We start from the raw sequence: 15,754 nt of genomic DNA, 5'->3' as shown, positions 1-15,754 counted from the left end.
GGGTAGGAAAAGAGGCAGAATTGGAGTTTATCGGGTGGAATGTCTGTAAGCTGATTGGCATAATTCTTTTATGGGTAATTTTCAGCCGTGAGAACTGGTCCTTTGGGGGGGGTGGTGTGCGGAGGGTGGTGAGAGAACTTTCCTCTGAGGACAGTGAGTGACTTGCGGCTCGGTGAGGCTTCTGAAACAAATAAAACTCCTTGCCTCGAAGACTGGCACTCAAATCTGCAGTCATTACCCCAGGAGTCCTTCGGGTCTGGCTGGTAAAAGCTGCCCCTTGTAAAATGCTACCCCGGTTGTGAAAGCAGAGCAGGGAATCTCAGCTGTGTAACTTGCCCCAGCGTGCGTGGGAAGAGCAGGTGGCAGCAAAATGATTTGCTTCACTGGCCTTGCACCACAGTCCCTCATGGTCTCTAGGTCAGAAGTACACGCTCTTTCAATTTTTTCCCTGTTTCGTGTTTTACAGATGGTTTAATTTTTTAATTTTATTTTTGGAACGTAGCCAATAAACGAGCATATTAATAGAATATAAACACTTCGCACTTACTGTGCCTGGAGTTGACTCTGCAGCCAGGAAAAGACACACAAGTGCCTTTCTGTGCCTCCTGCTCCAGTGGACAGGGGTGTTTGAAGCTGAGGGACACAGCTTCTGTCCCTGACAATGTTATTTTTTTGCGCTTGTCAGGCACAGACTCACTACAAAATGACATTTAACTGTCTTGCTGTAAGGTGTGGGGAAAAAATGCAGCTCAGCTGTTTGGAATGAGAATGACAGGACACAAAGTTACAGTGAGGATGGAAACCTCTCAGTGGGACTGCTGAGTGTTTTAACCACTATTGCCTAAAACTCTTGGTTTACATGTCTTTTTTTTTTTCTCTCATCTTTGTCAAAAAAAAAAAAAATAGAAGCTTTCCTCAGGATGCACAAGGGATGTGTGTGCTGTGTGCATGTGATTTAAATAGTCCTGCCGAGCGTGATTCATTGTTTTCCATGTTATCTGTCAAAATCTGAGCTTTAAACCGGTTGTGGTCCTGTCCCATGTGTTGGAAAATGCGAATGGACAGCCAGGAATTTGGGGGAGTGCTCTGTCCAGCTTAAGTGAGGGGAATTTTTAACTGTAGCAGAGCAGCCAACTTTCTAGGGCACTTCAGGGTGGTCACTTGATCCCACAGCACACTGCCTAAAAATAGGCCTATTGTACTTGTGGAGTGAGAGGTTGGATACCCAGCACTCCTGGATTGGGGAATTGGCTTTTTGGTAACCTGCAGAGACCCTGCACTCTGTACGGAAGGGATGGAGCTGAAAACAGTGTTTTCACTTCCTAATCATGTTTTTTTTAGGTTGTGTGAGTGGCTTTTGGTTGGTTGGTTGTTTTTTTTCTCTCTCCACGTAGCTGAACTCCAAATCATATCCCATGGGACCAGCACAATGAGGGACAATTAATTTACCCTTTTTGCAGGGCAGGTGGAGGCTGAGAGCTCATAAAACCTCCAAGGAACCAAAAGGGCAGTGGAATTGAGAGTTCAGGTCTCAGAGTAGTATTATCTGCTTTCATGTAACAAATCTTAATTTTATTTTGCAACAGTTTAGTTTTAGAATTATTTCCCCCCCATAACCCAAATAACTATTTTTTTAAATCCTGAAAAGCCAGCATATATTTATAAATATATGATGAACATGCCTATATTCTTTTAGTTAGTAATAGGGATATTTCATCCCTTGTGAGGGGATATTCTGAAAATATCCCAGTTCCCCTCTGTTAGAATTCACTCATTTAATCTTGGAGGAAAAGGCTAAGCACCCCTTTCTAGAAGTATTTATTTTCTGTCATTGCCTTAATGCTCAGCTGGATTAAGACAAATAATTGACCCTTTTAAGATCTGCCTCCCTCCTACATAAAGTAAAACACAGGAGCAATTTGGCATCTGGCCCTGCTGCCTGGGCCCAGTGACACCTCTGTGTTCAGCACGTTTCTGTGCACTTTACTCCTTCTTCTGTTTCTTAATTAAACAGCATTTTGTGCAACAGAACTGTTGTTAGCAAATGTCAAGGAGGAGGACCAGCCAAACACTTTATTTTCGGTTATAAATAGCAGCTGACAGATAAATTGGATCTCTGTGTTTCTTTGTTGTTAAAACTTACTCTCCAGGCCTCTCCAGTTTCTTTTTTTTTTATATATATGTATATATGTGTGTCTCACCCATTTTTCTTTCCCCGAGGATTCTTTTTGCATGTCCATTTTAGGCTTGTGAAAGGTGTAGGTGTTCAGCTGTAGGTGGTGTAATTCTGTAGGTAGGGATGTCTCTGGCCAATCCACATAATTTAGGTTCCTGGGGTGGGAAAGTGGGTTGTCTTGTGTTTGGTTTGTTTGAAATAAGTGCAACATGTTGAAGTGAACATTGGTGGAAATGCTGCCCATCAGATGTAAACATTTAAAAATTCCCCTCTTGAAATCACTGGGAAAAGGGAAGTGGAAAGCAGATTTCTTATGAATCTTTAGGAGTAGTTGGAGCAGTAATAAAATTGAAAAGTTGTCTCCCAGTGGGTAGTAATTTATAGTTGTGCCACATGTTAAATGCTGCCCTGGAACCTTACATAGGTTTTGCTGGTGCAGAATATCTTTTAAGACTTAAAATATACGTCTCTTTTCAATCTCAACTTGAAAAGAGCAAACACATCTCCCAGAGCTTTTCCTGAGGGATCAGGAAAAACGAGGGAAGCAGTGGGGACACACCACCAGGAAAACTCAGTGTCTAAATCAGTTATTACTGGAAGCTACTGGATTTGGGCTTGACTTGATACTTTTTGGGTTGTGTTTTAGCTCCTGGGTTGTGTCCTGTCTGTGAAGTTGCAGTATTTGTAGGATCTTAGGGGCCTGTAAAATGTATTTGGTCGTTCTCTTCCTGTAGCTGCAGCTGCCCATCTTCCCTTGCTGTGTATCTTCAGGTTCTTCTTTGTTGGGCTCAGTGAGCCAGGTTTTAGTTTCATTTTGTGATAAACTGAGAGAATGATTCGGGCTAATTAAATGAAAAACAGTGTAAGGTCAATATGACCTGGAGAGAGAGAAAAGAGAAACAAATCGTAAAACTTAATTGGGCCCCTATAAAGACATAAAACAAGTTACCTCCCTTTTACCTTGTGTAAGAGTTATAGTGAAGGAATTTCATTTAGTTAGCTAGATAATAGCACCTTTCTTAAAAGTTTATAACTTTGTGTGGATAACAAGCAAACATCTGCTGAATGTCTGACTTGACAATATATTATGGATGCTTATAGATAACATTCTTGTTTAAGAAAAACATCTGTCGAATGTCTGACTTAACAATGTGTAATGTTTATGCTTATGTATAATGAATATTCATGAATTAGCTGGGAATAAATGTAGAACAACTGTCTTCTTTGGGTGTGACAGGAGTTGGGAGTTGTTGAACCCCCTCCCCGATCACCCAGCGCTGAATTTGCTTTTATCGTATAATAAATTCTGATTGGAAATCACCCGACTCTGGGGTTCTATTTCTTACAGTGTCCTTAAGCAGCCCAGCCAGATGAGCTGTGGCTCAGGAGCCAGAGGTGGGAATGTCCCCAGTCTGGCTGGCTCACGCTGTGTTTGGTTGGCAGGTACATCCGCCTGTACGGGAGGAAGTTCAGCAGGGAGGATCACGTGCTGTTCATCAAACTGCTCTACGAGTTGGTGACCATTCCCAGGCTGGAGATCAGCATGATGCAGGGCTTTGCACGGCTGCTCATCAACCTGCTGAAGTAAGGACACCTTTCTGCCTGCTGGGGACGCTCCCTGAGCCCTTGCTCAGTGTTGTTCTACCTGTATGGAACTCGGTGTGCTGGCCCAGGTCACCTCGCTCCCCTCCCCTGGGCAGCTGCCGTGGGTTCAGGAGTTCCCACTGCGCTTTGGGAGCGCTGTGGGAATGTAAGAATGGAATTTTTCCCCCTATAAGGAAAAGCAAACGTCTCAGAGAGCCAGGTCTCGAGGTTTAATCTCAGCCGGGGGGGGGGAGGTGAGGGCTGGCTCACAACTCCATAATGTTTATTTCACTTAGCCAGGAAAACCTTGGGAATGCTGCCAGTGGCCAGCTTGTTCCTGCCTGGCCTTCCTGCAGCGGGTGCCAAACTGGGAGCAGGGGCTGGGGTGTTCCATGTAAACGTTTCATCCTGAAGTGCTTGGTGTTCTGTTTCCTACCAGGAAAAAAGAGCTGCTTTCCAGGGATGATTTGGAGTTGCCATGGAGACCGCTTTACGAAATGCTGGAGAGGATATTGTACTCCAAGACAGAACATCTGGGATTAAATTGGTTTCCCAAGTAAGTTCGCCTTTTGAAACCTTTGCTGGGCCATGAGTGCCTGTAAGGCTTTAAAGCACTTTGTAATTTGCTCCTGATCCCTGGAATCTGATACGTGGGAAATACTCTGGTTGTGTTTTCATGAGCAAATTTCAAATAATTTGCATTGCAGGGCTGCGCTAAGTCGTGGAGCTCCTTCTGCCAGGGGCTTGGGTTTGGCATCGTGTTTCCTTATGAGTGAGATGAATTTCTAAATGTGCTGGAACAGGGGTCCTGGTCAATTTATTTTGGAGTGGTAACCCAGGGTTTAACAAATTTATTGTGGAATATTTAACAGTATTGTCATGGTTTTAACCCCAGCTGGCAACTAAGCCCTGCATAGCCACTCGCTCACGGGATGGGGGGAAAAGTGGGAAAACTCAGGGGCTGAGCTAAAGACAGGGAGGAATGTGAAGAGAATTAACTTTATCCCAGTCAAAACCAGCACAGATACTAAGTTAAACCTCTGCTGCTCTATAACACAATAAGGGTTTGGGGAAAATACAGAATCTTTTTTTAAATATCTGTGCTGTAATCACTCCCAGGATCTGGAATCTACAGGAAGCAAAGTGAAGTACCTTCCATGGGAAATACATGGATATACTCAGAGATGCCATGAGAGGGAGAAATAATTTCCCCCCTCCCCCAGTTAAAATTTTTAGACGCTTTCTGGTGATTTGAAAAATGAGAACTTGTTTTCTTTGCTTTCTTTGCCTGTCAATCCCTGCCCATCTGTCAGATTTCCGGGATTTACAGTTTTCCTAATGATTCTAATTAGGAAGGTCCTGCTCTGTAAGCCACAGATTATAAAAGGTAGCACGTGGGTAATGCGTTATGTTTGGTTGAATTGAACCTTCGTGTGAAGAAGTGCAGGTGAAGAAATGTTTGGCTTGCTTTTAAAAAACGATTTTCTGAATAATCCTGAAGCGGTGATTCCTGAGGGGGAGATCCTCTTGCTGATAAGGGACATTGATAGAAAATATGTGGAGCCTTGTCACTTGTTATGGAGCATTTCAGGCTGGGTTTCTCTGGTGTCTGTGTAGCTGGAAACGTCGCTGTGCTCAGTTGCATTAGTTTGGTAGCTGTAGGTGAAGATGCGAAAGGGCAGAGCCTTCCTTGCTTTACTTTTATTTCAGCTTTTATCTTTGCACCTGCACACCTTGCTCTGGGGGTCACTTCTCATTTACTGTGTGAGCCAAACTTGGTAGTGGGGAGGGAGCTTTTCCAGGAGGGAAAGGGAGAGGTTGGGCTGGGAGGAAGGTCTGGGTTGGGATGGTCTGTGTGCGGCATCCAGCTTCGATTAACTTGATTTTATCCCACTCCATGCGGTGCGATTCCTTCTCATGCAGTGCTCCTTCTTTTCTGAGGTTTTTTTTTTTGGTGCAAATCAAGGGATACTTTAAAAAAGCTGATTTGATTTATAGCTGTTAAATTAACTCTCGTTTTAATTCTATTTTATTTTTTTTTTCCCCACATTCAGTTCATATCGACCAGGCTGGTCCTCACCTAAAACGTTTGTGCTTAATGTTTTGCATAGGTGGTAAGAAAGACTTTTTGTTGTTCAGCTCTGGCTGATGTATCTTCTGCATGTTCTGTTGGACTGTAACACTTGGCACACACAGAGGGGGAATTCTCTGCATAAATGGTTGTTTTGGAAAGGCAGTATTTAACATGACACCACTGGTGATGAGAATGTCGCACTGGATGTGAAATCTTCTAATTGGGGAACCAGAGGATGTGTGTGAAGTGGCTGATCAGCGGCTCTAATTTAACTAATTTAACCAGCAAATGTATTTCAGGGGTCAAACGAGAGGTGGATTTTAGTCTGGAGTAGTTGTTGTGTCTGGTTAGGGATGAAATCACTGCTGGTGCAGGAGCAGGTCCTGGAGTGAATGTACCTTCCTGTTAAACCAGTGAAATCATGGAAAGTGCTTTAGCAGTGAGGTCATGGCTGCTGGAAGGTCCACCCAGCCACAGCCTTGGGGCTGTGAAGAGCTTCTGTGTCAAGGGTTTGCCAGGAATTCTTGCAGGGAAACCGTCAGGAATTTTTGGTGTGTCAGAAATGCAGAGAACTGGTGTAAGTGGCAGTGGAATCGCAGGGGGTTTTGCTTTGTTTGGGGTGTTTTAGAAAGAAAGGTTCAGTTGTACTGATCCAGTGATGGTAGGTAGGAATTCTCTCAAATAATTTGTGAGACTATAACTGGTTGCTCTTTTAATTGTCTTAATCTAAGCTCTGTGATGAGTGTCCACTTCAGGACTAGAATTTCCCTTACGGCCCAAACCTCTCCTGAAAAACTGAAATTCATGCTCCTGCTGCTTTTCTCTAACATGAGTCAACACTGTCATTTCTGTGTTAATCATTTTAACTGAAACATGTTTCTCTTGGAAAGTGCAGGAAAAAAACCCCCCATATTTGCAAATTGACATCACCATGCCCTTTCCAAAAGAAGAAAATAACCATGCAGTGCCAAAAAGATAACTAATGACAGGGCTTAAAATGGTGTTGGGTGTTTTTTAATACATCTCCCCAGCTGTGTTGTCCTGTCCTTTCCTCACTAGCCGTCCCCAAATGGGAATATTACAGGATGTCTCCTCTAGCTGGGCTGTGCTTGGACTGTCTCTTGGGTGGAGGTTCCTTGGGTACAAAATCATCTTGCTGTTGTTTTTTATTTCCTAGCTTCCTAAATCTGGGATCAGAAGCCAGATTGGGATGTTCCTCTCCTTTCTCCTTTGCTCTCTCACACTGGCAGGTGCTGAAATCTGGCTGAAAACTTGATCTCTGGCCTCTGTGTTTATTCAAACTCCCCTCCTTCAGGTTTTCCTCAGTGACACTCAAGGGGAGTGTGACAGTAGGGCAGAGCTTGTTTGTTTTGTCACACAAACATTTATCGTGTTAATTTTTAATGCTCTTAAGGAATGCTGCTGGTTCATGCTTTATTTATCTACTCTTGGAACAACTGTTACCTCTTTTCACTCTCGTTCAAGGACAATATTCACTTGAACTCAGAGTTTTCCTGAGCCTCCCGCAGAGTTTGGTCTGATTTTTGTTTAGTGAATAGTTGGTCATTCCTCTCCAAATGTTAGAGTTATCAGTCAGCTCTTTTCTGGGAGAGGTCCTGACTTGACTTTGTCACTGTTGCCTAAAATATCCCTAATTTTGCATCTCCTAGAGCTCTGTTTGAACTGAAGTAGTGCTGTGAGGGCTGGGTGGGCTTTTGTTGGATTGCATTGAAATAGTGGTTTATCCATATTTTATTCCTCCTGGCTTGGATGGGATCAGTTTATTTTGGGTAGGACTGGAGACACAAGCGTGTGCATGCTCAGTGTTTGTGTGTCTCCAAATTAATTGATCTTTGGTAATAAAGATGATGCGTTGGCATCATCTTTTTCTGAGCAAAATGGCATTTCTGTATGTTTTGGATGATGAGCTAAAGGATGCAGTATTTCTGTTCAGGGTACAGAAAGCAGATCTAAAAGATGTAGGAAGTCCTGCCAGAACTTCTATTTTTTTCGTTCAGGGAATGTTTTTGGATAAAAGTGCAATTTAGTCTTGAGGTGGTTGTGTGATAAATGGAAGATCTGAAGAATGTGACCATTTATTACCTTTATGGTTCCACTGGTTGGTCTCTCTGCTCCCCCCCCCTTTTATTCTTTATTATTTTGAGATTTAGTCCTTAAGTGCTTTGATGGCATCCTGTGTTGAAATGATCTCTCAAATCCTGTTCTTGCTGTGGATGAAAACACTTCTAAAATCAGCTGTTACTTTGTGAGGGACCCGAATGAAATAACCCCTTGATTTGCAGACAGTTCACTTCTCTTTCTTAGAACCCCTGGGCAAAAAAACCAAAACCCCATTGCAAAGGTCAGACACGGTGTTTGGAGCCAAAAAATAACAACTTCCTGAAGCCTGCTGCCTTTATTTATCTGATTCATGAAGTCCATAAACCCATTTTTTCCGTTTGCGTTTTCAACTCGCCCAAGAAGTTCCTTTGTTCTGCCGATTGTTCATGGGTAAAATGCAGGAGGTTACTTACAAGAAATGATGATAATTCTTCACTTCAAAGCAGGAAATACCAGAGTAGTACATGAAAAGCAGAGCCAGGAGCTGAGCAGAGCAGTTTTGACTGCTATGATTAGGTCTGTGTAGAAGGGAATTAGCTGCTGCATGTTCACAGAAGACAGTTAATTGCATCAACATTATCTTAAGCTCTCGAGAGAAAGGTCAGCAAAGGGTTGTTTGTTTTATGCTGCCACTGAAATCTGGTAATTTGTTATTCCTAATGTTTCCTTTCTTGTTTCAGTTCTGTAGAAAGTGTCCTGAAAACGCTTGTGAAGAGCTGCAGACCGTAAGTGTTTGTTTCATGGATGATATCTATTTTTTTTTTTCTTTTTAACAGCCTTGGCTGCAATAATTATGTTGTATGAACAGCTGTATCTGCTATGCATTTAAAACACTGCACTGCATAGGTATTTATTTATTTTAACAGCAATTAAATAACCAGCATTCTTGTAGTGTTTCTATAAATGATCCTTGTGAATGGTAGTTGCTGGGTTTTTGTCCAGCCTTCACAGTGGGGTGGTTTTGCATTGTGCAGATTCTTTTCTGGTCCAACAAGACAAGAACCCTTCAATTTGTGTTCCCAAAATGATGCTTGGTTTACCTCTGTTCTGTGAAGGCTCTGTGGAGCTGAGGGCTGCCTGCAATAACCTCTGGGCATGTGGTTTCCCTGTAAAACTGACATTTATGACGAATTAATAGCTGGTTTTCATTATGTCTAAAACAAGACCCAAACTTGAAAGCCAAGCCTGTGTGTGTGTGGTTTCCAGGTATTTCCCAGAAGATGCCACTGGGGAGATGCTGGATGAGTGGAGGCCTTTGATGTGTCCCTTTGATGTGACCATGCAGAAGGCAATCACCTACTTCGAGCTCTTCCTGCCCACCACCCTTCCCCCCGAGCTGCACCACAAGGGCTTCAGGTGGGTGTCCTGGGACGTTGCAAACACAAGGAATTCTCTTTTTTTACTCTGAGCCAGCAGAAGGGGCTGTGTGGGGCATGGAGGGAGGGATCACTGGGTTAGATGTGCTGCGGTGCCAGGATGGGAGGGAATGCGGTTTGGAAAGAGGAATGTGAGCGTGGAGGGTTTGCTCCTTGGCCTCAGGGGAACTCAGAGTGGGAGATGATGCCACTTGTGACTGTTGGTCAACAGGGACAAGTTTCAGGGTGTAAGGCAGAGGGGAATGAGGTGTGGGTTGTTCTCACCTGGGTTGGGATGTTGATACGTGATGGAATGGCAAAGCTGAGGTGGGTGAGGAAACCGCTGGTGAAGCACTTGTGTGAAAGGGGGATCAAAACAGACTAAGAGGAGGAGAAGTTAAAAAAAAACAAGGACTGAAACTCAGGATCAGCCTTGGGGTGGAGGGATGCTGTGGGAGGTGAAGTGATACAAGCATTCCATGTTGATCCCTGTTCCTGCTGGGTGGGTTGAGGGACAGGTGAGTTCCTGCAACCTGGCAAAGGGAGGGATACGTTTTCAGTGAGGGAGCTGCTTTCTCAGTGTTGGAATTATTTTGATTCTGTTCTCTTTCAGGCTTTGGTTTGATGAATTTATAGGCCTTTGGGTGTCGGTTCAGAATCTTCCCCAGTGGGAAGGGGTAAGTATTTGCTTTTCACCTACACTAGAAGAAACCCTCATTTAAATATTCCTACAATGTGCTTGCAAGGAATCGAAGCCAAACAGTCATATAATGGATTTTTTTCTCTTCTGCTTTAACTAGTACAAGAAAGCAGAGACAATAATTTCATTGTTGGTAGCAAGCAATTACTGTCTGAATAAATGAGACTGCAGTTGTGCTTGATGAACATTATTTAATGGCTAGCTCAGACTAGCTTTTCTTTCCAGATTTGGGAATGCTGCCTGCTGATACTTGGAATTGTTCAGAGTGCTGCTGTGGTTTCTATAAATTATAATTCTGTCCTTTCTTTATCTTAACACATCGTTGGTCCCTCATTTTGAGTGGTGATGTTTTGCCCTTGCTGCAATGAGTTGCTGTCATCTTTATTTGGGATACAGTGAAGAACCTGTACTCTCCTTGGCCAAAAATTCCCTGGGGCTCTGTCTTCCAGGGAAAACAGTCTGCCATGTACCTGTGTGCCCTTGCTGTGTGTCTCATGTGATTAGATGCAAACTTGAGATATGAAAGGCTCACTGTTGAGACCCCAGCAGCAGCTTTGGTGCTGTCAGTGTGAGCTGGGCCTGGGCTTTGCTGCACTGAAACTTGGCCTATCACCAGGTTTTTTTCCCCATACTCAGTATGAACATAAGCTCATTGACCATCTGGCTGCTTTTACTAATCTCCTGCCCGTGTCCACCAGGAGAACTCTTCAGTGTCTGTGGAGAAAGCTGATTCCCAGGCCACCCCTGAGCGCTGCCTTTGTCCCACATTCCGTAGGTGGTTTTGGCTTCAGTTGTGTTTCGTCACAAACCCAGGGAGGCAGTCCAGGTCCCAGCACATCTGAACGTGGGAGATGCCAAAGCCCTGTTTGAGGTTGTCTATATAAACTTTTCCATCTTCCTGATGGCCACCCCCCACCCCCTAGAAATCCTGATTCTTTTTCTGACAGAACAATGACAGCCCGCACTTGAATATCGTGATTTGGTTTGTTTCTGTCAAACAGTTTAACAAATAATCCTCAGCCCTCTTTCAGAAGTTATCTCTGATAACTGGATGCTGACAGTTTGCTTGCTTCCTTTTCCCCTCAAGCTTTCACTTCTTGTTTCCTTTGCTGTCTTGCCCACTTCCTAAAGTCAGGCTTGTTCACGTCATCAGGCTTGGATGCAGATAATTAGACACATGAGTTCTGACTCTGCAATCCCATTTAAGCCTCTGTGTGCTGCAAGCTCTTTCTCAGCTTGCTGTGGCAGGAATTACACTGGCTGTTTGAAGGGGAGCTGTGGAATCAGTTGTCTGTGTGCACAGCAGGGAGTTTTTCAGTGGGTATTTCCTCATACCAAGCGAAGGAGGTGGGTCATTTAAGAAAATGTAACCCCTGTCTTCAGGCTGGGTCAGGTGTGGCTTGTGGGGTTTTCCAGAGCTTATTGTGTCCTTCAGACAGAGAGGTGCCTGTTCCTCTGTGCCTGTGTGTCTCTGAATTAGGCAGGATTCTTTCAGGCCCTTCCTTTTGGCTTCAAGATACTGAGAGAGGCACCAGGAACCTGTTTGGTATGTCCTGACTTGGACAAGCTCCTACAAAGGGACTTGCTGGTTAATGTGCTCTTCCACAGCCAGAAGAGTGAGACTTCATCTCCTTTCTGATTTAGCCATGACAGTTCTCTTCCCTGAGGACATCTCTCAGTTCCCTTGGATTCATGAGGCTGTCTCCTGGTGATGGAGTGTCTAATTCTTCCTGGACAGAAGCTGACAGCTGATGCTTCTGACCTGTTTAAACCAGAGCACACAAATGTGACAGCCAGCACACGTTGATTAGGATGGATCCTGAAGAGCTTAAATAGTCCTAAATAGCTCAATATTGGGGAAAGCTGAACAGAGGCCTGGGGGGATTTTCTGCCGTGTCTGTACATAGGAGCTATTTTAGGGCAGCGATGGTTCTGATGGAGTGAAATCTCCCTTTACAAGTGCTTTTGTGCCATGGGCAGCTTTTATCTCGCCTGTGTGAAGTAGATATATTATTATCCGTATATTCTAATGAACATTCCCTGTTTTTCTGGTGGTTTTCAGCATCTGGTGAATCTCTTTGCTCGCTTGGCCACGGACAACATCGGGTACATAGACTGGGATCCGTATGTGCCAAAGGTGAGAGCTCTCATCTCAGGAGGTGACTTTGCTTGCTTAGAGGCAAGTCTTCAGTGTTCCCATGCCAGGAATAATTCAGGCTCCTTGTGTGGGTTTTACACTGCACTGGCCCAGTTTTTCAAATTAGGTGCATCCATTGAGCCATCCTTTTGGAGGAGGCACGTTGGAAGGTGTTACTGTCATCACCTGGCTCAACCAAACCAACCACAAACCTGACTGTACAAATGCTGTCTGATTGTATAATTAACCCCATGTTCTTGTGGGAAGGCCCTTAGTCATATTCTTGTGATTAAATAATATGTATGACCTTTGGAATCTTTCTGCTTGTAGATTTATTTTTTTTTTTAAACACGTTCGTGGTACTTAAGTGGTTTTAAAAAACCAAACACCTTTTGATTAGAAAATTAATTTAATGCCAATTTTATGGCATAAAGTAATTGATGCCAATGTTTGTTTTTCATCCTCTCAGATTTTTACTAGGATTTTGAGGAGTTTAAATCTTCCAGTGGGGAGCAATCAGGTTGTTGTTCCAAGGTTCTTAACAAATGCTTACGATGTAGGACATGCAGTCATGTGGATCACAGCCATGATGGTGAGTAAACTTCTTCATAAAGGGAACCACAAACCCAGGCAAAGCTTTAAGTATGTTTTTAAGATGAATGTTTGTGATGTTGAGCACGCTGCAGAAGAGTGGGTTCAGGCTTTTTTCCCCAAAGTTTTGTTTTCAAGTACATCGTTCCACTGTCAGCGTGGAATGGAGGTGGAAGTGTTTATTCCACAGCTGGAAAGGAACAGGCAGCTGCAAATGCCACTGTGGGGACACACTGGGGACCTGCTGAGCCCCTGAATCCTCTTTTAGGGTGAACCTCAGCAGATGGGGTGGAGAAAACTTGATATTAGTGCCGAGCTGAGGGCGGGATGGGATTTGATGCTTTGAGGGGAGAGTGCTCCGCTTGTACTTTGTGTGCTGTTACCTGTTCATTTGAACTTGTTCTGTGGTTTATTCCTTCTCCAGGGTGGCCCAAGTAAGCTGGTGCAGAAGCACTTGTCTGGCCTGTTCAACAGCATTGCCTCTTTCTACCACCCCTCCAACAACGGGCGCTGGCTGGTGAGTGTTTGTGTGCTGCCACGATGGCTTTGGCTCTCATTTCAGCCTGTCACACCTCTTGGTCAATGCCCCAGGTGCTCCAACAGCCAGGTTCTGCTGCTGGGTGCTGCTTGGATCTTGAAAATTCAGGTCTCTGTGACCACACTGTCATTCAGACCATGCTCTTATTTTTGTGTCAGCACCATGGCTGATGGGAGTATTCTACAAACATCTAACCCAGGTGCAGGTTGGAAGTCCAAGACAACACACCTAAATCACGTATAGCCAGGAAAAGAAGTCAGCACTTGAAAGGAGGGTGATGCACAGCATCAATATTACTTGTGTGGTGTAGCTTTTGTGTTACTGACCTACTGTCTCCAAGTTCCAAAAATATAGGATGAGGCTTGGAGCAACCTGTTCTAGTGGGAGGTGTCCCTGCCCATGGCAGGGGGATGGAATTGGATGGACTTTAAGGTCCCTTCCAACCAAACCGTTCTGTGATTCCATTAAACAAGGCAAAAGGATTTTTAATGCATCTCTGCTTTGAAGCATAACTTTTTGATGGTGTAACTAGTGGAATTCTCTGCTAGAGAATGTAAGAACCTCCCTGTGATAGCTGGTAGAAAGTAGAGAAGAAAATACAGCAAGGCTGGTCACAGCAGTGCCAGAGGAACTGACTTGTATTTGCTTCCACATGAATGTGCAGAGAATGCTCTCAAAGGTTCCCTAATTATTGGTAAATAATCTTGATTCTTGAGTATGTCCTTTCTTTCTGTTTTTCCTGATTTTTTTTTTAAATCCTAGGGCATAGTGCTGGCTGCATAATCACTGACGTTTTGGGAAGTGAAGTTTAATGACAAACGGTGAACGTTGTATTTCAGAGCTGTTGCGAGTTTTTCTGCACTGGGGTTGTGTGATTCCAGGATGTTGGGTTATTAATTGTCCCTTGTACACTGAGGAGCTCAGTGCCACTGCCCAGCATTTCTTGTGTGTTCCCAGAACAAGCTGATGAAGCTGCTGCAGAGGCTGCCCAGCAGTGTGGTGAGGAGGCTGCACCGCGAGCGCTACAAGAAGGTGACCTGGCTGACTCCTGTGCCCGAGAGCCACAAGCTCACGGACCAGGACGTGACAGACTTCGTGCAGTGCATCATCCAGCCCGTTCTCCTGGCCATGTTCAGTAAAACTGGGAGCCTGGAGGCTGCCCAGGCCCTGCAGAACCTGGCCCTGATGCGCCCCGAGTTGGTAATTCCACCTGTGCTTGAGAGGTAAGAGCAGGGGAGGACTTCCATTTTTAGTTTAATTAGTTTGATTTGTTCTGGGGCAAATGGACTAGTTCTGGAGGACTAGAGCTGTTGACAGCTCCTGTGCTTTAGGGTAGTCAGTCCTCAGGTGCTGTGCATGTCTGTTAGCATTTTGTGTCAGGTAGTGGGTGGGTCAGTTGAAAAAGCAACCCTTTATTCATAAGCCGCCTGGTACGTTCTCTCTGACTTTAGGTTGGGCCAGATACACCCGAGAGTTGTGTAGCAATGAACATATATTTTATACTTCTGTTTTGTTCAGGGTGTGTTACAGTTACAGGTTGTTCAAAATCGCTGTCATGGCTCTGAGTTCACGAGCAAATCAGCAGATATGTGCTCCCGTGAAATACTTAGCTCGCATTATTTCTAATGCCTTGGTGCCTGAAATTTCCAAGGAAAAATGTAGCTCCTTCCTGCTCCAGTGAAAAGCTTTCCTCCTGGTTCCTATCCACGTTCCCTGTGCAGTCTTTTGTGCTTTTGACAACCATGTATTTTAAAACCAGTGGAGAAATGAGTTTGACCGAAGAGTGCTTCCTGTGTTCCACACCTCACCGACTCAACTGTTTGTAAAAACTTGCTAAATCTGAACCATTTCGAGCACAGCAGTTCCAAGAAGGGCAGCAGTGCCGGGTATGGCTGCTCTGTCTGTTTTGAGAGCAGACTCCACGTCTGCTCTGCAGCTCAAACTATCCCTGGAATGTTTGCCTTGGCTGCAGTTCCTTGCTTGGGATGACGTAGGGCAGGGGTAGCACTGTGACTCTTGTCTGAACTGTGGGTTGGTGGTGACAGCAGGAAGTGTGGCAGTTTGCTAAAAAGCACTGAGTGTAAAAAGAAAATGTTTATAAATGGCAGTAACCTCCCAGGTTTTGGTAGAAAGGTCTGGACTTCAGTGTAACATGAAGTCATAGATCCCCTCTCTGTTCAGAGGCAGCCAGGGCACGTTTCTGAGCTTGCCACAAGAACCCTACACTTGAGGCTGGTGCAGGCTGTGCACTTCAGGTTCCAGCAGGGAAATCATTGTAGCTTTGAATGTAGGAGCTCATGCACTAATTATTTAACCCTGGCTTGCTGGTGGATAGCACTGATGAAATGGAAGGAGCCTGGTAACAGATCAGTGTTGAGTCCATCGGAAAACAACGAGAAAACCCTTTCAGAACCCTTGATCAGCTTGAATTTTTCACGAGAAAACCCTTTCAGAACCCTTGATCAGCTTGAATTTTTC

The 15,754-nt window shown here is 44.4% G+C and overlaps 1 protein-coding gene across 1 annotated transcript in view; it reads left to right on the top strand.

The window, feature by feature from the left end:
• PSME4 (proteasome activator subunit 4) overlaps nt 1-15,754 on the top strand; it is a 52,930-nt gene that overhangs the window by 6,339 nt on the left and 30,837 nt on the right. The window contains exons 2-10 of the mRNA XM_017821741.1: nt 3,620-3,760; nt 4,200-4,316; nt 8,636-8,680; nt 9,162-9,311; nt 9,924-9,987; nt 12,073-12,147; nt 12,617-12,739; nt 13,163-13,255; nt 14,234-14,499. Of these exons, the coding sequence (XP_017677230.1) occupies nt 3,620-3,760; nt 4,200-4,316; nt 8,636-8,680; nt 9,162-9,311; nt 9,924-9,987; nt 12,073-12,147; nt 12,617-12,739; nt 13,163-13,255; nt 14,234-14,499 (1,074 nt within the window). The remainder of the gene's footprint in view (nt 1-3,619; nt 3,761-4,199; nt 4,317-8,635; nt 8,681-9,161; nt 9,312-9,923; nt 9,988-12,072; nt 12,148-12,616; nt 12,740-13,162; nt 13,256-14,233; nt 14,500-15,754) is intronic.

The sequence above is a fragment of the Lepidothrix coronata genome, unplaced genomic scaffold (genome assembly GCF_001604755.1).
Source record: "Lepidothrix coronata isolate B3197 unplaced genomic scaffold, Lepidothrix_coronata-1.0 Scaffold92, whole genome shotgun sequence".
Classification (NCBI taxonomy): domain Eukaryota; kingdom Metazoa; phylum Chordata; class Aves; order Passeriformes; family Pipridae; genus Lepidothrix; species Lepidothrix coronata.
The sequence above is the reverse complement of the archived record's forward strand: the minus strand, read 5'-3'. Positions and strand labels throughout refer to the sequence as shown.